Below are 25,448 nucleotides of genomic sequence, written 5' to 3'. Positions count from 1 at the left end.
AGTAAGCTCTACTAAGAATTTCAATAATTACGATAATTTGTCGTCTACCCCAGGCGACTGGTTTCATTTTTGGTTTTAAGTGCCCTCGCAAATTCTCTTCGCAGGGTCATGTCTCGCGTTTCATCTTAGCCTGTTTCCTCTCTCTCTGTGTAATACATTTATCAACATATCACTCTATACAGTAGCACATACGCAAATATACAACGTACACACACAGTATACATACACAACATTTTGCCTTTTGTGTGGAATGGAGCACGCTGTCCTATAGTACTTGTAATCCTCCAGTTTCGGTCAAGGATTTTCTTTGACTGTCAGGTAGACACTTGAACTGGTGAGGCCCTTCTATTTGATAACCCGCTGTCAGCAATTATCGCCCAGATTGGTACATGAGTAAAAATAGCCGCGACCCTATAATGAGCTGGATCTACAACTGACCTCTACGCTCCTGCTAGCTTATCGACTTAGGTATGTAGTGGAAAGTACCATTAGTGAAAGACGTAAAGAGTGGTAATAGCTTTGTACTTCTTGGAGACGTGTATCCGCGGCCAATGTAACACGAAATACGAGAGGGCTTCAGAAAGTAACTTTTAAATTATTACGGCAGGTCAAGTAACGTTTATTGAATGTCGCTCTACAGTCAAAGTTACACATATGCAGAGTGAGTCAGCTGCCCCTACCGCTGTCGTTTTATGCAATCCGCAATGTTATATCTGGGCTTCAAAAACCACGTTCGAGATTTTCATTTTCCTTCGCTCGCTATGCGCAAACTGTTAGTTCCCAGAAAAAAAAAAATCAGCAGGACCTTATTTGCAGTAAGTTCAATGTAATGGGATACGTTTTCTCTAGACGTCGTCGTTTTCGAGTTATTCACTAAAAACATACAAAAGTTACCTTTTGACGCACCTCAACTCACAGACCTAACCGGTCAATATTTCTAGAATGTTGTTAAGGGCACTCCTTTCTACCGCTGTACAGAAATTCGCAACTGCACGAATTATTTTCTAGATTCGACCTTTTTTAGCTCTCATTGACTGGCATCATTACGCCACCGGCTTGATCGAGAATTTACAAATTGTAAAACTGACGTCTGTGTAAATTTTATCCACCAATTTTGTGAACTTCAACAGTATAAAAACACAGAATTCACCGTTGCATTCATCAGGCCTTCTGACTACGAAGCAACTGTGTTTGTAAGAGTGAAGCTTGGATGCAATTGTCAACGTAATAAGTTTTAACGTGGTGTTTACAAAAGTCGTTTCTCGTTCATTACTCTCACAGGCACGTTTAAACTGATAATGTTAACGAAGTAGCCGACAACACTGTTGGCGTAACAGCCCAATCAATAGAGGACAAAAAAGGTCGAATATCTGGTATAGTTCCTGTCGTCGGAAATTTTTGCACAGTGGTAGGAGGGAGTACCACGAACAACATACTAGAAATCCTGACCGGTGAGGAATGAGTGTGGAAGTGCGGGGTGCGTTTGAAGGTCACTTCCGTACTTTTTCCTGAATTACTCTCAAACCGTGGCCTTCAGCGAAAAAGTATCAAAAAATTACATTAAATTTCTTACAAAAAGGCCCTGTTCTTTTTTTTCTGTGGAATAGTTTGCGCGCAACGAGAGAGAGAGAATATGAAAATCTCTGGCGTAATTTACGCAAACCAGCTATAACATAGTGGGCTGCATAAAACGACAGCAGTAGGGGCAGCTGATACCTGTACATGTCACCTTGCCGCAGTGGTAACCCTGGTTCCCGTCAGATCATGGAAGTTAAGCACTGTCGGGCTGGGCTAGCACTTGAATGGGTGACCGTTCAGGTTACCGGGCGCTGTTGGCAAATGGAATGCACTCAACATTTATGAGGCAAACTGAAAAGCTACTTGATTGAGAAGTGGCGGCTCCGATTACGAAAACTCATAACGAGCGGAAGAGCGGCGTGCTGACCACATGCCTCTCTTTATCCGCATCCAGTTACGCCTGTGGGCTGAATAAGACACGGCGGTCGGTCAGGACCGTTGGGCCTTCCGAGGCCTGTTCTGACAGAGTTTCGTTTCGTTTCGTTTCGTTTAGTCAGTCGCCAAGTCTGTGTATACTACAGCTGGAACGTTCAACCAAATGTTCAGAACGTCGGCGATAGACATCCGCTCCTTCGCCACGAAGTCATTCGAGAACCGCTGTGTGAACATCCTCATCCTTCTAAATTATCTCCCTCTACCTCCCCACCCCGCAGATGTTCTTTGAGCAAGCTAAAAAGATGGAAATAAGATGGTACAAGCTCTGGAACTTCCGAACGGCAACGCCCACGACTCTGAGGTCTTGTTCAAATTGTTGGTACCATTTCATTACTGTTGAACGCGACACTGCATTTGGTCCACGAAAGGTCACAGTTTCACTGTGAATTTTGTGTGCAATTTAGACGTTTTACGCACAAGAATCGTACCGCCCCGCGTAAATCGACTATGGAGTACATTTCCAGTTGCTGCGCCATTTCACTCTCATTGTGTGATGCACCTGTTATCAAGTCTGCAGCAGAGCTGGGTAACCAGGAAACGGGGAACATTAATTTTCGTCTGACAATGAACCACTCTCGCTGCGTTCTTACACTACTGGCCATTAAAATTGCTACACCACGAAGATGACGTGCTACAGACGCGAAATTTAACCGACAGGAAGATGATGCTGTGATATGCAAATAATTAGCTTTTCAGGGCATTCACACAAGGTTGGCGTCAGTGGCGACACCTACACCGTGCTGACATGAGGAAAGTTGCCAACCGATTTCTCATACACAAACAGCAGTGAAACGTTGTTGTGATGCATCGTGTAAGGAGGAGAAATGCGTACCATCACGTTTCCGACTTTGTTAAAGGTCGGATAGTAGTCTATCGCGATTACGGCTTATCGTATCGTGATATTGCTGCTCGCGTTGGTCGAGATCCAATGACTGTTAGCAGAATATGGAATCGGTGGGTTCAGGAGGGTAATACGGAACGCCGTGATGGATCCCAACGGCCTCGTGTCACTAGCAGTCGAGATGACAGGCATGTTATCCGCATGGCTCCAACGGATCGTGCAGCCACGTCTCGATATCTGAGTCAACAGACGGGGACGTTTCCAGCAGCATGGACTATCAGCTCTGAGACCATGGCTGCGGTTACCCTTGACGCTGCATCACAGACAGGAGCGCCTGCGATGGTGTACTCAACGACCTGGGTGCACGAATGGCAAAACGTCATTTTTTCGGATGAATCCAGGTTCTGTTTACAGCATCATGATGGTCGCATCCGTGTTTGGCGACATCGCGGTGAACGCACATTGGAAGAGTGTATTCGTCATCGCCACACTGTCTTATCACCCGGCGTGATGCTATGGGGTGCCACTGATTACACGTCTCGGTCACCTCTTGTTCGCATTGACGGCACTTTGAACAGTGGACGTTACATTTAAGATGTGTTACGACCCGTGGCTCTACCCTTCATTCGATCCCTGCGAAACCCTACATTTCAGCAGGATAATGCACGACATCATGTTGCAGGTCCTGTACGGGCCTTTATGGATACAGAAAATGTTGGACTGCTGCCCTGGCCAGCACATTCTCCAGATCTCTCACCAATTGAAAACGTCGGGTCAACGGTGGCCGAGCAACTGGCTCGTCACAATACGTCAGTCACTACTCTTGATGAACTGTGGTATCGTGTTGAAGCTGCACACGCCATCCAAGCTCTGTTTGACTCAATGCCCAGGCGTTTCAAGGCCGTTATTATGGCCAGATGTGGTTGTTCTGGATACTGATTTCTCAGGATCTATGCACCCAAATTGCGTGAAAATGTAATCACATGTCAGTTCTAGTATAATATAATTGTCCAATGAATAGCCGTTTATTATCTGCATTTCTTCTTGGTGCAACAATTTTAATGGCCAGTAGTGTATCTTATCACGGGACGACACGTGTGACTTACTTCCTAAAGCCTCTAGGTAACACCAGTTTTGGTCGCTGCGCTCGCATGCTCCCACGCTTCACAGCGCGTGCTGTGCCCGGTACCCGGCCGTTTAACTCGTCCAGCTGGCGTGCTGTGGTGAGCGGATCCCGGACGCGCTGGGCGTGAGGCGGCGTGGGCCTCGCCGCGGCCCACAGCGCGCCGCCCACACACACACACACACACACACACACACAGCCCGGGGGTCGGCGGGTCACAGACGCGCCGCACGCCAACACTAAATCCTGGGCCTATCGCTCGCCGCTCCACTCACTGCGCCGTGCGCGAGACCGACATTCGTCGTCTCCATCTGCAGCAACGTGACCATGAAGGAAGGAAGGAAGGAAGCAGGGATGGTGGGTTAGAATTTAATGTACCGTCCACGACGAGGTCATTAGAGACAGAGAACAAGCTTGGACTGCGTCACCTCGCTCAGTTACACAACAACGAGTAACATGCTATGTATGTAAGCGACACAGTTCTTAACAACGTTAAGTTGTGCTCAGTGCGTAACACTTCTTGGATGAAATGGTCGTCGGACAGACGTACATAATTTTAAGGCATATATCGCTGACGTCAGTCTGTCGTATAATTATTGAACATGTTGCATCCTCACGTACTATAACACTTCTGGACAACGAAAATCATCTACAGAAATCAATATGGAACCTTGCGAAACCCGAATCGGTCTGTTTGTCCCTGAGATTCAATGCGGCGTACACAAAAGTCGCCACGGTGATGCCATGTTCTTAGGATAGGTTTTATGCAGAGCAGTACTGTCGTTTTAGTGAAAAAAATAAGAAACGTAGTTGGAAAAGCAGATGCCACGCTGAGAATCATTAGTAGAACCGTAAGGAAATGTAATTCATTCACGAAAAGAAGTACCTTACAAAACACTCGTTCGACGGATGCTTGAATACTTCAGTCTGGGACCCTTAGCAAGTTAATAGTAGAGCTCTGCTCTACCTCGTGTTCGTATCTTCTGCCTACGACAAAAATCTTTACACCTGTGACTGTAAATGTACGCCTCTGTCACACTGTCATTTCTTCCAGGTAGCTACAGACACATGTTTCGTAGCATTCATTTCTTTATGGTGCTGACACGATATACGTGGCAACAGTGCGCTCTATACACACAACTGCCATCTACACAGCTACGATACTGTAGGATTTCAAAGGCTGGCATTCGAGTGCTAAGTCACGGTGTATCTGACCAAGGCTTCCAATTTTTGTCGACTTCTGCCTATTGAGGACGCCAAATAACTTATGGAGTGTCCATCATACAGAACCTGCCACAAACAGTAAGATTTCGAATCTGCTTTACTTTAAAGAAACGAAAGTTTATAGAATTTGTAATTTATTTACTGCAATGACACATTTAATTTTTTGAGTGCAATATCTTTAATCAATATACTTGGTTTAAGCAGTATTATTCAATAATACAACATTTTTATTAAATCTACTTACAAAATTATGTAAATTTGGAAATTTGTGTAGAAAAAAATTGCGCGAAGGTAATTTTACAAAAAGTGTAACTCGCGAAAAGGGGGGGGGGGGGGGAGGAGAGGGTTGCTCAGCTTTGGCCGTTCTGCCCCAGAGAGATATGATCCCCTTGGTACGGCTCTGCATGTGGGCTAAAGATGTTCAAGATAATCTTATTGAACCTATGCTACATGGCGTTCATCCGAGATGTGCGACCGTAGTTGCTGAAGACGAGGTACTGGCGGAAGTAAAATTGTGGGGACGGGTCGTGAGTCGTGCTTGGGTAGCTCAGTTAGTAGAGCACTTGCCCGCGAAAGGCAATGGTTCCGAGTTCGAATCTCGGCCCGGTACACAGTTTTGATCTGACAGGAAGTTTCATTGTGTCTGTTGCTTGTGCGTGGATCCGATTGCAGCACGATGCTGCAACACCCTTCCATGATGTTAGTGTCCTGAATAACAATTCCCTGGTCATTGTACATTCCTAACATGGCCATGCTGGTCGCGATCTGCAATCTATGGTAGGCCTAACTGAAGAAAACTTCACAAGCCAAGATCGCTACAAAAGCATTTTATTTGATGACCAGTTTCGACAGAGCTGTGCTATCATCATCGCATCTTATGCTTTTGAATTTTTACAGCTTATTATGCACGTTACAAGTCACTTCAAACTGCATACTTGCACACCACCACCACGGAGATCACCAAGCATAGGCATGTCAAACGTAAATGTAATATGCACACACATAAATAGAACTCTGTTGCAATATAATAATTCAATCAACACTACCACCTGGTGGATGTACATGGAGGTCGTTGGGTTTACGCCACTTTTGCCAGCTGCCAGCTGGTGCTGTATATTCCCACCTGCAATTAACGCAGTACAGTTATGTTGATGTGCATACACATTACTTTCACATTTGACATGCCTACGTGTAGCGATCTTCGTGGTACTGGGATGCACGTATGCAGTCTAAGCGCATCTACATCTACACGATTCCTCTGCAATTCACATTTAAGTGCTTGGCAGAGGGTTCATCGAACCATAATCATACTATCTCCCAACCATTCCACTCCCGAACAGCACGCGGGAAAAACGAACACCTAAACCCTTCTGTTCGAGCTCTGATTTCTCTTTTTTTTATTTTGATGATCATTCCTACCTATGTAGGCTGGGCTCAACAAAATATTTTCGCATTCGGAAGAGAAAGTTGGTGACCGAAATTTCGTAAATAGATCTCGCCGCGACGAAAAACGTCTTTGCTTTAATCACTTCCGTCCCAACTCGCGTATCATATCTGCCACACTCTCTCCCCTATTACGTGATAATACAAAACGAGCTGCCCTTTTTTGCACCCTTTCGATGTCCTCCATCAATCCCACCTGGTAAGGATTCCACACCGCGCAGCACTATTCTAACAGAGGATGAACGAGTGTAGTGTAAGCTGTCTCTTTGGTGGACTTGTTGCATGTTCTAAGTGTCCTGCCAATGAAACGCAACCTTTGGCTCGCCTTCCCCACAATATTATCTATGTGGTCTTTCCAAATGAAGTTGTTCGTAATTTTAACACCCAGGTACTTAGTTGAACTGACAGCCTTACGAATTGTACTATTTATCGAGTAATCGAATTCCAACGGATTTCTTTTGGAACTCTTGTGGATCACCTCACACTTTTCGTTATTTAGCGTCAACTGCCACCTGCCGCACCATACAGCAATCTTTTCTATATCGCTTTGCAACTGATACTGGTCTTCGGATGACCTTACTAGACGGTAAATTACAGCATCTGCGAAAAACCTAAGAGAACTGCTCAGATTGTCACCCAGGTCATTTATATAGATCAGGAACAGCAGAGGTCCCAGGACGCTTCCCTGGGGAACACCTGATATCACTTCAGTTTTACTCGATGATTTGCCGTCTATTACTACGAACTGCGACCTTCCTCACAGGAAATCACGAATCCACTGGATTTGAACACTGATGGACGATATATTGAAAAAATTCAAAAACATAAGATGCGATGATGATAGCATAGCTCTGTCGAAACCAGTCATCAAATAAAATGCTTTTTTGGCGATCTTGTCTTGTGAAGTTTTCTTCAGTTATCAATAACATGATCATTAGTTCGACTAGCGATGTCGTTTTTCACGGCAAGTGAAATCACAGAATCTCACGCTTGAGGGCAACCTATATTGTGGACGGAATTAACATAATTTGGATGTTTCGTTGCACTATATGTTTTAGAGGAGACGAGCTTGCTGATACAGCAGCCAGTGCCCTTATGAGAGTGTCCATAAATGTCAAACTACGGTCATTAATGGATGGAAACTGTGTTACGTATTGCATCATAAATGCAATGACAGAGGTGCGTAAGGAATCCACTAAATGAACAGCAATAACATCGACACACTAGAGGCCATTAACTCCGCCTTCTGGGCCCACGTACATTTTATGGAGCAGTTTTGTCTCGCTGTAGGCGAACACTGCTGGTCAGTTCGCATCCACGCGGTCGGCCAGTGTTTAAAGACAATTTTACAACGTGTCGACATCGCTGTTGAGAGTAGATCCGGCTTGTATTTGGAAGTCGATGTTGGAGATGAAAGTCCGCGTATAGTGAAAAGTGTTAAAACGTGAAACCGAGATCAGGGGGAGTGGCAGTATCACCCTACCACACACCGTTCATTACCTCTGAAGCTTGAAATTTTCACTCCCCTTCCCATCATTCTTCACCTCCATCTCTTCTTCTTCCCACTGAAGTCTGGTGTCTGAAGAACCCAGCAGTTTTCAGTTTAAAGAAAGGTGCTTATTTCAGACATACTCTGCACAGCAGGTGGATAACAGTCTTTTTAACTTCACATGCGAACTCTTAGGGCGTACAAAGGGCAGATGATAATGTTTTACATACATAAGTACGGCCTGGGACTAATTTGTTCACTCCTAGAAGGAGCGGAAGACCGACAGAAATTTCGTGTGCCTGTGATATAATAAATTAACACCCGGTTTGCTAATAAAACATAAAAATGTTTATAGCTTTATGCCGCCTTCGTGGTTGTAAAAGCAAACACCTGCAGTTGCGTTGTGTCATTTTTCTCTTGCGTTCATCAATGTACACTACTGGCCATTAAAATTGCTACACCAAGAGGAAATGCAGATGATAAACGGGTATTCATTGGACAAATATATTATACTAGAACTGACATGTTATTACATTTTCACGCAATTTGGGTGCATAGATCCTGAGAAATCAGTACCCAGAACAACCACCTCTGGCCGTAATAACGACTTTGATACGCCTGGGCATTGAGTCAAACAGAGCTTGGATGGCGTGTACAGGTACAGCTGCCCATGCAGCTTCAACACGATACCACAGTTCATCAAGAGTAGTGACTGGCGTATTGTGACGAGCCAGTTGCTCGGCCACCATTGACTAGACGTTTTCAGTTGGTCAGAGATCTGGAGAATGCGCTGGCCAGAGCAGCAGTCGAACATTTTCCCTATCCAAAAAGGCCCGTACAGGACCTGCAACATGCGATCGTGCATTATCCTGCTGAAATGTAGGGTTTTGCAGGGATCGAATGAAGGGTAGAGCCACGGGTCGTAACACATCTGAAATGTAACGTCCACTGTTCAAAGTGCCGTCAATGCGAACAAGAGGTGACCGAGACGTGCAACCAACGGCACCCCATACTATCACGCCGGGTGATACGCCAGTATGGCGATGACGAATACACGCTTCCGAAGTGCGTTCACCGCGATGTCGCCAAACACGGATGCGACCATCATGATGCTGTAAACAGAAGCTGGATTCATCCAAAAAAATGACGTTTTGCCACTCGTGCACCCAGGTTCGTCGTTGAGTACACCATATCAGGCGCTCCTGTCTGTGATGCAGCATCAAGGGTAACCACAGCCATGGTCCGAGCTGATAGTTCATGCTGCTGCAAACGTCGTCGAACTGTTCGTGCAGATGTTTGTTTTCTTGCAAACGTCCCCATTTGTTGACTCAGGGATCGAGACATGGCTGCGCGATCCGTTACAGCCATGCGGATAAGATGCCTGTCATCTCGACTGATAGTGATACGAGGCCGTTGGGATTCATCACCCTCCTGAACCCACCGATTCCATATTCTACTAACAGTCTTTGGATCTCGACCAACACGAGCAGCAATGTCGCGATACGATAAACCGCAATCGCGTTAGGCTACAATCTGAACTTTATCAAAGTCGGAAACTTGATGGTACGCATTTCTCCTCCTTACACGAGGCATCACAACAACGTTTCACCAGGCAACGCCGGTGAACTGCTGCTTGTGTCTGAGAAATCGGTTGGAAACTTTCCTCATGTCAGCAAGTTGTAGGTGTCGTCACCGGCGCCAACGTTGTGTAAATGCTCTGAAAAGCTAATCATTTTGCATATCACAGCATCTTCTTCCTGTCGGTTAAATTTCGCGTCTGTAGCACGTCATCTTCGTGGTGTAGCAATTTTAATTGCCAGTAGTGTATGATTCACACGAAGAGCCTAGAACCGCTCGGCCACAGCTGCCGGCTCTCAGCTCAGCCATGTTCCTCCGCTCCCTATAGTACGGTACTGCAGAGCAGCCGAGATTCAAGTGTCTCCAACTTTTTTAGATCCCGCCCCCTCCCCGACTACCGAACAGACTAGCAAGTAAATGAGTTAATATGCTTTGTTATTCAGTTCTGAGCTATGTTTTAATGTTCAGGTCACCAGTTCACAAGACGTCAGTTTAAAATCAGTTGCATGATTTGTACCGAACAGACGTACAGACAGACAAGAAAGCGACATATTAAAAACGTCGTAAAATTGTCACTGTGGAACAAGTAATTTGAGCAGCTGTTAGCATCCTTTCGGTCAAAAAGTATAATCAATAGCAAGTCCAAAGAAAACTGCTACCTGAAAATGAGGGAGTGTGGTGTGTAATAATACTGAACAAACCTACGCAGAAAATTGCATCTGCTATTTAACCTGAAACTTTTAAGGGCTTCTTTAATCACAATAGCAATGGTGCAGATATGCAGTGTTCATGTGGTGCGAGAGCTGTTGAGGGGATGAAATGGTTGGGGATGGATACGGCGATGTCACATTCCCTGCAACGGCAATCCCTGCAGCCTCTCGAAAAAGCCCAGTGGTGTCGTACACTGGCTGCTGACACACACCTCAAGCTGCGCTGCGTCGCCCACCAGAGTTAAGTCCGAAGTATGCAGAGCGTGGGTTCCGCAGGCTCTTACATGGGGCCATTACTGGTGAGTGCTCCCATCCCTACCTTCTGTGTTTACAAGCTACAGGCAAATGTAGCTCTGAAAATGGGCTGCCTTGACTCACTACAAGAACGGGAGATGACGGAAGAGATCCTGTCTGAACGAACACTTCAAGGCGTATGATGCTTTAGACGTGGTTTCAGCTCTATTTAGTCGGAGAAAGGCGTGTCGATCACAAAACAAGTCAGATTTTTTTTGTAGGAAAGAGAAACCGAAGGACGCTTATGGTTTAACGTGCCACGGTTACTATGTCATTACACGTGTATAACAAGCTCAGAACAGTGAAGGAAATGGGCTGTGTGTTTTCATATCAACCATCCAGGGATTTTCCCTAAATCTATATTTACAAATTACGAAATAACTAAATCTGAAAGTGTCGTAAATGAGTCCAGTGTCTTACTAGTGTACCACCTTGCACGGTGGTAAGAGAAATGCACTAAAGGAGTCTAACTCAGGAGAGACCTTACAGTAGTAGGAATCAGATAAATCTTTGGACAGTTCTACGTAATACGAGTTGGGCCAATGTACAAAGCATGCCGAAGGGCATTTCCAATCAGTGTTAGCGAGACGGTCCTATGTTCGAATTGCCGGCCGCTGTGGCCGTGCGGTTCTAGGCGCTTCCTGCCTCTGGTATGGATGTGTTTGATGCGCTTAAGTTAGTTGGGTATAAGTAGTCAGATGTTAAGTTCCATAGTGCTTAGAGCCAACTGAACCATTATTTTCAACTGAGAAATACAAATACCTGTAACCAGGGCCATTAATTATACTTTCCACCGAGCGTTTCGAGGGACAAATAAGTTCTTCAGGAGGATTTACGTCAATTAATAAGGCGAGGACGTGTTATCAGTTCTACTTTTGGGTAACCTGTGGTATAGTCGGGAAGGAGAAGATGGTTCAAATGGCTCTGAGCACTATGGGACTTAACATCTGAGGTCATCAGTCCCCTAGAACTTAGAACTACTTAAACCTAACCAACCTAAGTACATCACACACATGCATGCCCGAGGCAGGGTTGTAACCTGCGACCGTAGCGGTCGCGCACTTCCACACTGTAGCGCCTAGAACCGCTCGGCCTCACCAGCCGTCGAAGGAGACGATAGAAAGCTATTTTTCAGTACAAAGCTCGAAGTTAAGAGTGTGTTCTGGCTACATAAATGACAGCGAAGTACATGTAAAACAGTTCTATGGTGACCTATTACTTTTCCAATCATATTCACACAAAATACCCTGCACCGAATTAAGCGAAATGCGTATTAGGATTTAACAACTGCAGGTACAATTAACAAATAACAATGTTGCCAACACAACGGAATGGAATGTTATGTACGCTTGACAAGAGCAACATGCGCACATGCTACATTGTTTCTGACGGAACGGCGCTGCAGTAGTACAACATCCAAAGCGCAGTGATTACATTATCCACACCTTTGCAACGAGCTGGTCTCCAGTGTTCCAGTCACATCACTGAAACTCCACATTTACACTTCAGTGATGAAAACTAACTTCTAAATTGGAAGATATGAGTGTCAGGACTGCATGCATTAAAGCACACACACACATACACACACACTCACACACAGATAAACAATGAAGCACCCACAAGACATGGTTGGATGGCAATGTAACATCGTACACGTACACCCATTGTCAGGTATGTATAATGATCAGGATCACAATTCTTTGTTACAGTTAGAACGGCCACCGCAATGAATGAGCGTTGTTCGTGTTTAGTGCTGATACCAGGCGTGGAAAGCTGTACAAGGGGCGTGAACAGCTTCAGACGCTGAGCGATCACTGTGGAGGACACATAGCTGCCACGTACTTATGTGAGACGGCGTTATGAACACCTGGAATAGTTTGAAACGCGGTCCCCATTTAGCCAACTGACTGAATCATGCAATATCCACATTTGTGGAGCGTGACAGTGATTCACTGTTTGACTGCATAGGAACTTGAGAGCAGAAATACTGGTCGTCAAGGTTCCTATCGATCAAGTTTGACCATCACCAGGAAGGATGACAGCCCCATATTGTGCACGAAGCATATCGTCAGCTCTTCACATCTGCGTCCACCCCATTCCCCCCTCGAGAACAAGTAATGGACTTGGTTCAACATTCTGTTTCGTCCCGCACCATTGGTCAGAGACCAGGAGTAGCCAGACTATGGAATTACCGTCCAATGCACAAGCTGCCATTTACACCACAGCACAAACGGCAGCGTTTGGAGCGGTGCCATCACTGGGAAGCATGGACTGATGACCAATGGCTTCGAAAGCGTTCAGCGTGGAATCATGGGTTCTGCACAAATTGGGATCGCTATCAATTGCGAGTATGGCCGCGACATGGGGAAAGGTTCCTTCTTCCAACGTTGTGGAGAGGTACACCTGCGTTAGTCGGGGCATCAGGTTGTGGACAAACATCAGATATGACTTCAGAGCACAGTTGGTAGTGATTGAGGGAAATCTGACAGTACAACAGTTCTCCACAAACATCCTGTGTTACTTCTGATGGAACTCGTGGTGCTACTTTTCAGCAGGAAATGCGCGTTCACACAAGGCAGTGTTGCCTCTACGAAGTGTTTGTGTGATGTTCAACTACATCTGTGGGCAGCAGGAGTCCCAGATCTGCCCCTATAGAATGCGTGTGGGAACAGTTCGGATGGCGACTGTATCTAGTGCCAGTATCCACGATATCAAGGACCAGTCACGACGGATGTGGGTCATCTTGTCTCTGGAGAAGATACAATGGCTTTCTGGCGGTCCTCTCAACTGGGTGCACGCATCGAGGTCAGAGATGTTGATACGTCATACTGGCAAGTAGGCTCATACTGCCAACTTCTTTGCACATTTGACACGATTTTTAATCACTTAAATAACATCAATTACTCTCTCAGACTGTGGATTCATTTTGTTTACTCCTGTCCTTTTGGGGGTTCACTCTTTTTGTTCGTCAAGTGTATATCGTTTCAGACAAATGTTTAGCCTTTTGCCAAAATAAAATCTCATTTATGATTCTTGTGAATCTGCTGGTCTTAACTGTCTGTTACACGATATTGTTTCATCACAGATTTGCGCTTCTGCAAGTCTTTAGACATTACTTTAAAGTAAATTACATTCAGTTTCAGCTGTTCAGTTATCTCCTGAAACCAAAAGGATTATCTATCCGAAAATTCCTATCTCTCACTGTTGCACATACGACTACCACAGGCAGTGTCCTTGCAGGTATATATATATATATATATATATATATATATATATATATATATATATATATACAGGGTGTTTCAAAAATGACCGGTATATTTGAACCGGCAATAAAAACTAACTAAACGAACAGCGATAGAAATACACCGTTTGTTGCAATATGCTTGGGACAACAGTACATTTTCTGCCAGACAAATTTTCGAAATTACAGTAGTTACAATTTTCAACAACAGATGGCGCTGCAGTCTGGGAAACTCTATAGTACGGTATTTTCCACATATCCACCATGCGTAGCAATAATATGGCGTAGTCTCTGAATGAAATTACCCGAAACCTTTGACAACGTGTGTGGCGGAATGGCTTCACATGCAGAAGAGATGTACTGCTTCAGCTGTTCAATTGTTTCTGGATTCTAGCGGTACAACTGATCTTTCAAGTGTCCCCACAGAAAGAAGTCACAGGGGTTCATGTCTGGCGAATAGGGAGGCCAATCCACGCCGCCTCCTGTATGTTTCGGATAGCCCAAAGCAATCACACGATCATCGAAATATTCATTCAGGAAATTAAAGACGTCGGCCGTGCGATGTGGCCGGGCACCATCTTGCATAAACCACGAGGAGTTCGCAGTGTCGTCTAAGGCAGTTTGTACCGCCACTAATTCACGAAGAATGTCCAGATAGCGTGATGCAGTAATCGTTTCGGATCTGAAAAATGGGCCAATGATTCCTTTGGAAGAAATGGCGGCCCAGACCAGTACTTTTTGAGGATGCAGGGACGATGGGACTGCAACATGGGGCTTTTCGGTTCCCCATATGCGCCAGTTCTGTTTATTGACGAAGCCGTCCAGGTAAACATAAGCTTCGTCAGTAAACCAAATGCTGCCCACATGCATATCGCCGTCATCAATCCTGTGCACTATATCGTTAGCGAATGTCTCTCGCGCAGCAATGGTAGCGGCGCTGAGGGGTTGCCGCGTTTGAATTTTGTATGGATAGAGGTGTAAACTCTGGCGCATGAGACGATACGTGGACGTTGGCGTCATTTGGACCGCAGCTGCAACACGGCGAACGGAAACCCGAGGCCGCTGTTGGATCACCTGCTGCACTAGCTGCGCGTTGCCCTCTGTGGTTGCCGTACGCGGTCGCCCTACCTTTCCAGCACGTTCATCCGTCACGTTCCCAGTCCGTTGAAATTTTTCAAACAGATCCTTTATTGTATCGCTTTTCGGTCCTTTGGTTACATTAAACCTCCGCTGAAAACTTCGTCTTGTTGCAACAACACTGTGTTCTAGGCGGTGGAATTCCAACACCAGAAAAATCCTCTGTTCTAAGGAATAAACCATGTTGTCTGCAGCACATTTGCACGTTGTGAACAGCACACGCTTACAGCAGAAAGACGACGTACAGAATGGCGCACCCACAGACTGCGTTGTTTTCTATATCTTTCACATCACTTGCAGCGCCATCTGTTGTTGAAAATTGTAACTACTGTAATTTCGAAAGTTTGTCCGCCTGAAAATGTACTGTTGTCCCAAGCATAGTTTTTATTGCCGTTTCAAATATACCGGTCATTTTTGAAACACCATATATATATATATATATATATATATATATATATATATATATATATATATATGTGTGTGTGTGTGTGTGTGTGTATTTAGCATCATGTGTCGCGTGTGTTTTGGGATCAGCACGTTCTATTTGTCCGGAGGGTCTGTGCCGCCGCACCTTCAGTATGCTACGGCTGTGCCCGCTCGGTTGGCCGTGCGGGAAGGAGCGCCGGTCCCCGGCACGAATCCGCCCGGCGGATTTGTGTCGAGGTCCGGTGAACCGGCCAGTCTGTGGATGGTTTTAAGGCGATTTTCCATCTGCCTCTGCGAATGCGGGCTGGATCCCCTTATTCCGCCTCAGCTACACTATGTCGGCGATTGCTGCGCAAACAAGTTCTCCACGTACATGTACACCACCATTACTCTACCACGCAAACATAGGGGTTACACTCGTCTGATGAGAGACGTTCCCTGGGGGGCCGAACGGCACAATAACCCTGAAAGAATGGTTCGGTGTGGGGCGTCGGAGGGGTGAAGTGGACTGCGGTAGTCGTCGTGGGGTTGCGGACCACTGAGGCTGCGGTAGGGACGGAGCCTCTCCGTCGTTTCTAGGTCCCCGGTTAACATAACATGCTACGGCTGTAATACACTGGGGTGACAAGACATGAGATACCTCTTAATATCGCATCGGATGTCCTTTTGCCTGGCGTAGTGCGACAACTCGACGTGACATGGACTTAACTAGTCGTTGGAAGTCCCCTGCAGAAATACTGAGCCACGCTGCCTCTACAGCCGTCCATTACTACGAAGGTGTTGCCTGTGCAGGATTTTGTGCACGAACTGATCTCTCGATTATGTCCCAGAAAAGTTCGTCGGGATCCATGTCGGGCGATCTGGCTGGCCAAACCATTCGCTCGAATTGTCCAGAATGTTCTTCAAACCAATCATGAACAACTGTGGCCTGGTGACATGGCTCATTCTCATCCACATAAATTCCATCGTTGTTTGGGAACATGGCGACCGTGAACTGCTGCAAATGGTCTCCAAGTAGCTGAACATCAACAGGACTATATCCATTCCATGTAAATACAGCCCACACCATTATGGAATCACCACCAGATTGCACAGTCCCTTATTGACGACTTGGGTCAATGACTACATGGTCTTCATCTACATCTACATCTACATCTACATCTACATCCATACTCCACAAGCCACCTGACGGTGTGTGGCGGAGGGTACCTTGAGTACCTCTATCGATTCTCCCTTCTATTCCAGTCTCGTATTGTTCGTGGAAAGAAGGATTGTCGGTATACCTCTGTGTGGGCTCTAATCTCTCTGACTTTATCCTCATGGTCTCTTCGCGAGATATACGTAGGAGGGAGCAATATACTGCTTGACTCCTCGGTGAAGGTATGTTCTCGAAACTTTGACAAAAGCCCGTACCGAGCTACTGAGCTTCTCTCTATAATAGTCTTCGACTGGAATTCATCTATCATCCCTGTAACGCTTTCGCGATTACTAAATGATTCTGTAACGAAGCGCGCTGCTCGCCGTTGGATCTTCTCTCTCTCTTCGATCAACCCTATCTGGTACGGATCCCAAACTGCTGAGCAGTATTCAAGCAGTGGGCGAACAAGCGTACTGTAACCCACTTCCTTTGTTTTCGGATTGCATTTCCTTAAGATTCTTCCAATGAATCTCAGTCTGGCATCTGGTTTACCGACGATCAACATTATATGATCATTCCATTTTAAATCACTCCTAAAGCGTACTTCCCAGATAATTTATGGTATTAACTGCTTCCAGTTGCTGATATGCTATTTTGTAGCTAAATGATAAAGGATCTATCTTTCTGTGTATTCGCAGCACATTACACTTGTCTACATTGAGATTCAATTCCCATTCCCTGCACCATGCGTCAATTCGCTGCAGATCCTCCTGCATTTCAGTACAATTTTCCATTGTTACAACCTTTCGATACACCACAGCATCATCTGCAAAAAGCCTCAGTGAACTTCCGATGTCATCCACCAGGTCATTTATGTATATTGTGAATCGCAACGGTCCTATGACACTCCCCTGCGGCACACCTGAAATCATTCTTACTTCGGAAGACTTCTCTCCATTGAGAATGACATGCTGCGTTCTGTTATCTAGGAACTCATCAATCCAATCACATAATTGGTCTGATAGTCAATATGCACTTACTTTGTTCATTAAACGACTGTGGGGAACTGTATCGAACACCTTGCGGAAGTCAAGAAACACGGCATCTACCTGTGAACCCGTGTCTATGGCCCTCTGAGTCTCGTGGACGAATAGCGCGAGCTGGGTTTCACATGACCGTCTTTTTCGAAAACCATGCTGATTCCTACAGAGTAGATTTCTAGTCTCCAGTAAAGTCATTATACGCTAACACAATACGTGTCCCAAAATTCTACAACTGATTGACGTTAGAGATATAGGTCTATAGTTCTGCACATCTGTTCGACGTCCCTTCTTGAAAACGGGGATGACCTGTGTCCTTTTCCAATCCTTTGGAACGCTACGCTCTTCTAGAGACCTACGGTACACCGCTGCAAGAAGGGAGGGGGGGGGGGGGGGGGGCGGGCAAGTTCTTTCGCGTACTCTGTGTAAAATCGAACTGATATCCCATCAGGTCCAGAGGCCTTTCCTCTTTTGAGCGATTTTAATTGTTTCTCTATCCCTCTGTCGTCTATTTCGACATCTACCATTTTGTCATCTGTGCGACAATCTAGAGAAGGAACTACAGTGCAGTCTTCCTCTGTGAAACAACTTTGGAAAAAGACATTTAGTATTTCGGCCTTTAGTCTGTCATTCTCTGTTTCAGTACCATTTTGGTCACAGAGTGTCTGGACATTTTGTTTTGATCCACCAACCGCTTTGACATAAGACCAAAATTTCTTAGGATTTTCTGCCAAGTCAGTACATAGAACTTTACTTTCGAATTCATTGAACGCCTCTCGCATGGCCCTCCTCACACTACATTTCGCTTCGCGTAATTTTTGTTTGTCTGCAAGGCTTTGGCTATGTTTATGTTTGCTGTGAAGTTCCCTTTGCTTCCGCAGCAGTTTTCTAACTCGGTTGTTGTACCACGGTGGCTCTTTTCCATCTCTTACTATCTTGCTTGGCACATACTCATGTAACGCATACTGTACGATGGTTTTGAACTTTGTCCACTGATCCTCAACACTATCTGTACTTGAGACAAAACTTTTGTGTTGAGCCAACAGGTACTCTGAAATCTGCTTTTTGTAACTTTTTCTAAAGAGACAAATCTTCCTACCCTTTTTAATATTCCTATTTACGGCTGAAATCATCGATGCCGTAACCGCTTTATGATCGCTGATTCCCTGTTCTGCGTTAACTTTTTCAAATAGTTCGGGTCTGTTTCTCACCAGAAGGTCTAATATGTTATCGCCACGAGTCGGCTCTCTGTTTAACTGCTCAAGGTAATTTTCAGATAAAGCACTTAAAAATAATTTCACTGGATTCTTTGTCCCTGCCACCCGTTATGAACGTTTGAGTCTCCCAGTCTATATCCAGCAAATTAAAATCTCCACCCAGAACTATAACATGGTGGGGAAATCTACTCGAAATATTTTCCAAATTATCCTTCAGGTGCTCAGCCACAACAGCTGCTGAGCCAGGGGGCCTATAGAGACATCCAATTACCATGTCTTAGCCTGCTTTAACCGTGACCTTCGCCCAAACCATTTCACATTTCGGATCTCCGTCAATTTCCTTCGATACTATTGCACTTCTAACCGCTATAAACACGCCTCCCCCTACACTGTCCAGCCTGTCTCTGCGGTATACACACACTCTGACTCTACGATCAGCGCTTCTCACCAGGCCACGGTTTTCCAGTCGTCTAGGGCCCAATCGATATGGTCACGAGCCCAAGAGAGGCGCTGCAGGCGGTGTCGCGCTGTTACCAAAGGTACTCGCGTCGGTCTTCTGCTGCCACAGCCCATTAGCGCTGCCGGCCGCAGTGGCCGAGCGGTTCTAAGCGCTTCAACCCAGAACCACGCGGCTGCTACGGTCGCAGGTTCGAATCCTGCCTCGGGCATGGATGTGTGTGATGTCCTTAGGTTAGTTAGGTTTAAGTAGTTCTAAGTCTAGCGGACTGATTACCTCAGATGTTAAGTGCAATAGTGCTTTGAACCATTGGAACCCATTAACGCTAATTATGGCCGCAATGTCCTAACAAATATGTTCGTCCTATGTCCCACATCGATTTCTGCGGTTATTTCACGCAGTGCTGCAGTCTGCTAGCAATGACAACTCTACGCCAACACTGCTGCGCTTGGTTTTAATGTGAAGGCGGTTGGCCACTGCGTTGTCTGTGGTGAGAGGTACAGTCTGTTAAGAAAGAGCGTGGTGGGCATTACACACAAATGCTGTAAGATACTGCTTTAATTCTTTCTCAGCCAAATTGACGGAATCTTTGTCCTTCATAAAAGTCCATAAAGCACAGTTTACTTTGAATTCTTGATTGAGATACACAAGAAGAAACGTGAGTGCAGCACATTGTCAAATTCATCCACGTTTTTAAGCAATTTATAGTGTGTTATTCGCTTTTGTACAAATAACTTCGATTTCTAAATCTACATCTATACTCCGCAAGCCACCTGACGGTGTGTGGCGGAGGGTACTTTGAGTACCTGTATCGGTTCTCCCTTCTATTCCAGTCTTGTATTGTTCGTGGAAAGAAAGATTGTCGGTATGCGTCTGTTTGGGCTCTTATCTCTCTGATTTTATCCTCATGATCTCTTCGCGAGATATACGTAGGAGGGAGCAATATACTGCTTGAGTCCTCGGTGAAGGTATGTTCTCGAAACTTCATAAAAGCCGGTACCGAGCTACTGAGCTTCTCTCCATAAGAGTCTTCCACTGGAATTCATCTCTCATCCCCGTAACGCTTTCGCGATTACTAAATGATCCTGTAACGAAGCGCGCTGCTCGCCGTTGGACCTTCTCTCTCTCTCTCTCTCTCTCTCTCTCTCTCTCTCTTCTATCAACCCTATCCGGTACGGATCCCACACTGGTGAGCAATATTCAAGCAGTGGGCGAATAAGTGTACTGTAACCCACTTTCTTTGTTTTCGGATTGCATTTCCTCAGGATTCTTCCAATGAATCTCAGTCTGGCATCCGCTTTACCGACGATCAACTTTACATGATCATTCCATTTTAAATCACTCCTAATGCCTACTCCCAGATAATTCACGGAATTAACTGCTTCCAGTTGCTGACCTGCTATATTGTAGCTAAATGATAAAGGATCTTTCTTTCTATGTATTCGCAGCAAATTACACTTGTCTACATTGAGATTCAATTGCCATTCCCTGCAGCATGCGTCAATTCGTTGCAGATCCTCCTGCATTTCAGTACAATTTTCCATTGTTACAACCATTTCGCCGTATATTAGACGCCGCGGCATGACTCTTTTTTCTGATCTTTGGGGTGCCTACAGTGAATAGCAGCCTCAAAACCCGACGCGTAAGCTACACTCGTGTCCCTTCTTGTGTATCTCGGTCACCAATTCAAACTAAACTAATTCGTTACGGACACTGCATGAAGGACGGCGGGTAAGGCTATATATATCTTTTACCATCTGGTTGTAGTGCCGACCACGCTCTTACTTAACAGACTGTACTCCCTGAAATGTATTCGCGGCACTCTCGCAACACTGTGGATTGTGGAATATTGAATTCCTTAACTATTTTCGAAATGGAATGTTCCACGCGTCTAGCTCCTACTACCATCCCGCATTCAAAGTTCATTAATTCCGTCGTGCGGCCACAATCACGTCGGAAACGTTTTCAGATCTATCGCCTGAGTACAAATAAAAGCTCCATCGATGCACTGCCCTTTTATACCTTGCGTGCGAGATACTACCATCATCTGTATATGTGCATACCGCTATGGCACGACTTTTGTCACCTCAGTGAGTGCTAACAGTTGTGACAGGCTGGCCAGGTACTCAGTACTCACCACAATCATCTCGGACGGCTCCAGCACGAAGCACTCGTTCGGTCGACGAGCGCTGCCACCCGTCCGTTTGCCGAAGCTGCAACAGTAAACAAAATACGAAAGGTTAGCTCTACGTTTATACCACCTTACCTGCATGAATTCCCAAATACTTTGGTACAGATAACAAATGAGCTGGCTCTAAACTTTAAAAAAACACAATACATCCAATTTTCTGCTCCAAAAAGTACACTTCCTTCAATAAATATAACATCAACAAAAGGCAGTATACAGGGTAGAGCATACTATGTCTTTAGGTGTACATATATATGAGAATCTTAATTGGAAAATTCATATTTTGTGCCTTCTAAAGCGACTAGCATCAGCTACGTTTGCAATCAGAATAATTGCCAATTTTGAGGATATAGAAATTAGTAAGATACTTTGCATACTTTCACTCTCTGATGTCATACGGAATAATGTTTTGGGCTAACTCAACATTTCGACAAAAAGTATTCATTGCTCAAAAAAGAAAGTGGTTAGAATAATGTGCGGGGTTCATAGGAGCACATCTTGTACGCACCTTTTTAAAAGATTGGGAATTCTTACAACAGCCTCACAGTACTTTTCCTCACTGATGAAATTTGTTCTCAACAACACGGGCCAGTTTAAAAACAACGGTTACATTCATGATTATAATACCAGAAAAAAGAGACTATCCTTTACTCAATCTATCTTTGGCACAGAAAGGGGTAAAATATGCTGCAATAAAAATTTTCGACTTATTACCAAATGAAATAAAATGTCTGACAGACGGCAGTAATAGCTTCAAAAATAAATTGAAATCATATCTCCTTGACAACTCCTTTCATCCCATAGATGAATTCTTGAATAGGAATAAATAAATCTATAAATATAGTATATTTAAAAAATCTTGTTTGATATGTGCATTTCGTGTGCACTCGACACGTTCCACATCATAACGGCTATCGTACCGTGCGATTGATCAATGGAAGACGCAACCAACCAACCAACCAACCTAATTAACTAACCAACTAATAGCCTGCCGCAATGCAACGCAACTGGAAGAGTATTTAAAACAAGTACAGTAGAGCGTCGACTATCCGAAGTAATTTGGGGACATTAGTGTTCGGAAAACTGGTTTGTTCGGATAATCTAACTGTACATGTTTATTTGCCAAAAAGAAGTACTGTACAGTAAATTTAGATCTGTGTTAGTTGCGAGCTTCATAGTTTTACGGCATGTTGATCCATCAGTAGAATCAAGCATAGTTATAAAATCGGCTATGCTCGTCTCTTGTTTTTTTTATATCCGTAATTGTCGACTTCTCCACCTTGTACGCATTGGATAAAGTGGTTGCAGATTCACCTTCTTCTAACCTTTTAATAATCTCGTACTTGTCCCTCATAGAAAGGACAACACGTTTACGTTTAAGCATTTTGTATCGTCAAGTTCCACACAAGTGGTCGTAATATATAACAGAAAGTGACTGTTTGCACCGTGAGAAGCTATTCTTGGGGGCGTGCAATCCTTCAAACTGCGCGGAGCGGCACGCCTCAACTCTAAGCTGGCGCAGCTGTTGCTGTGAACAGCTTTGACACTGCCGCTACTCCTACTGCCAGTGCCGAGCCGACAGAAGTGTGCTGATTGTTGAAATACGGCGACTGGCGGCTTGGCCGGTCAGCAGCGCCTTGTGAAGGCCCCATTAGAAGCAATGTTCCGCCAGCGGTGGCCCAGTGCGGCGGCTACTGTGAGAAACTTGGTTTGGGAGTGAGGGGGATGATGGACGGTAGGGTGGGAGAGTAACAGGTGCGAGCGAGTACACAGTTCGGTTAAGCGGTCGTTCGGTTGACCGACGTTCCGATAATCGACGCTCTACTGTAATACAACTTGAGTTGGTGTTAAGTTATGACAATTTAGTAGAGAGCTGTATCAAACCTGTCTTCCAACTGAAGACAACAGCAATCGGTTAACCCTAGAGCGGGCGCGTCTATGTGAAAAGTACGCCAACCACGAAATTGGTTTGCACTGTTCCATTGTTGTTTCATAATTGCGATCCCATTCCCATTCGTTCGTTATAGCTTCAACTAACACAGTGATGCAATATGTTGTCATACGTCCAAGTGAGAAGCGGTAATATAAAATGAAGAGCGTGCTAGGTGAGAAGTAATTTACGATCCGTGCGAGAAAATTACTCAGATTACGAGCTAGTAGCACAGTCCCACAGTGAGGCAGTTGTCTACGAGGTAAATAATAGTCGCCGCCGCCGCCGCCGCCGCCCGCCGCCCCCCCGGTGGCTGAGGAGACAGTGCCGGCCGCGGTGGTCTAGCGGTTCTAGGCGCGCAGTCCGGAACCGCGCGACTGCTACGGTCGCTGGTTCGAATCCTGCCTCGGGCATGGATGTGTGTGATGTCCTTAGGTTAGTTAGGTTTAAGGAGTTCTAAGTTCTAGGGGCCTGATGACCACAGATTTTAAGTCCCATAGTGCTCAGAGCCATTTGAACCATTGTTTTTCTGAGTGGACAGCGCGACAGCTGTCAATCCTAAGGGCCCGGGTTCGATTCCCGGCTGGGTCGGAGATTTTTTCCGCTCAGGGACTGGGTGTTGAGTTGTCCTAATCATCATCATTTCATCCCCATCGACGCGCAAGTCGCCGAAGTAGCGTCAAATCGAAAGACTTGTACCCGGCGAACGGTCTACCCGACGGGAGGCCCTCGTTACACGTCATTATTATTATTATAATAGTCGAACTGGCGGTGGGCTCGGATCTGATGCAACTGCGCCGTTTAATGCTCCGAGCATGTCATTATCGTGGGGTAACACCTGTAGGTGGCAAGAGAGTGATATAATGGAAGTTTATTCGCTCACTGCTTAATTAAACAGTGCTTTAGTTCACTTGATCGATGTTTAATTAAACTAAGATTAAATTGTGATTTTTCTCACAACTGTTTACCTTGGTAACGTAAAGACAGCTATTCTTAACATGGTTATAAAGTACGCCACGCTCCCGGTCGTGTTACGAAAAACGGCGCGACCGCTCTAGCATTAAAAGAATATGGAATAGGAGAGAAGAAAACAAAATTTGGGACTACATGAGTTTTACAAACATGATAACACTGTCCAAATGCTAAAGAACGAAAGGAAGAGAAAGGCTGATCACATAGCACAATTGTTCGAGAACAGCCTACTTACAACTCAGTTCTCAAGGATAATTTTTCGTAACGAGAGAGAGAGAGAGAGAGAGAGAAAAAGAAGACGCAGAAGTAGGCGGCGAAATAACACGCAGCATGACACAACTAGGATTCACGTCAGCTGAGAACTGACAACCAGCGTGCTGGACAGAAAGAAATGGAAGAGGCTCGTAGAGTAGGCGTATGTACCTTTGCACATTTAAAGGAAATGAAGCATAAATGTTGTCTTCTCTGTTTTTCGGCCTCCTTTTCACAGCTGCAGGTATAAAGGTTGTATGGGTTAAGTACCGTCTTTTGAAATTGTAATGAAAATCATATTAAGACCGGACGCGTTTCGATTTATTCGACAGCATCTCCAGTGGTCACTGTAACAATACAGATCCTAGATAGCAAAACTGTAAGAAAAAGACCATATTGGTACAGCGACCACTGAAGATACTGTAGAATAGGCGAAACGCGCCTGGCCTTAATACACTACTGCCAATTAAAATTCCTACACCACGAGGATGACGTGCTACAGACTCGAAATTTAACCAACAGGAAGAAGATGCTGTGATTAGCTTATCAGAGCATTCACATAAGGTTGGCGCCGGTGGCGACACCTACAACGTGCTGACATGAGGAAAGTTTCCAACCGATTTCTCATACACAAACAGCAGTTGACCGGCGTTGCCTGGTGAAACGTTGTTGTGATGCCTCGTGTAAGGAGGAGAATTGCGTACCGTCACGTTTCCGACTTTGATAAAGGTC

The 25,448-nt window shown here is 45.2% G+C and overlaps 1 protein-coding gene across 10 annotated transcripts in view; it reads right to left on the bottom strand.

Moving 5' to 3' along the window:
• The window catches only part of LOC126092365 (rap guanine nucleotide exchange factor 2), a 318,859-nt gene extending 297,275 nt beyond the window's left edge, over positions 1–21,584 (bottom strand). For all 10 annotated transcript variants that reach the window (XM_049907913.1, XM_049907922.1, XM_049907949.1 and 7 more), the window contains exon 1: positions 21,512–21,584. In XM_049907913.1, the coding sequence (XP_049763870.1) occupies positions 21,512–21,520 (9 nt within the window). In that variant the 5' untranslated portion in view covers positions 21,521–21,584. The remainder of the gene's footprint in view (positions 1–21,511) is intronic.
• Between the last annotated feature and the right edge of the window lie 3,864 nt (positions 21,585–25,448).

Source organism: Schistocerca cancellata, chromosome 1, assembly GCF_023864275.1.
Source record: "Schistocerca cancellata isolate TAMUIC-IGC-003103 chromosome 1, iqSchCanc2.1, whole genome shotgun sequence".
Lineage (NCBI taxonomy): Eukaryota > Metazoa > Arthropoda > Insecta > Orthoptera > Acrididae > Schistocerca > Schistocerca cancellata.
The sequence above is the reverse complement of the archived record's forward strand: the minus strand, read 5'-3'. Positions and strand labels throughout refer to the sequence as shown.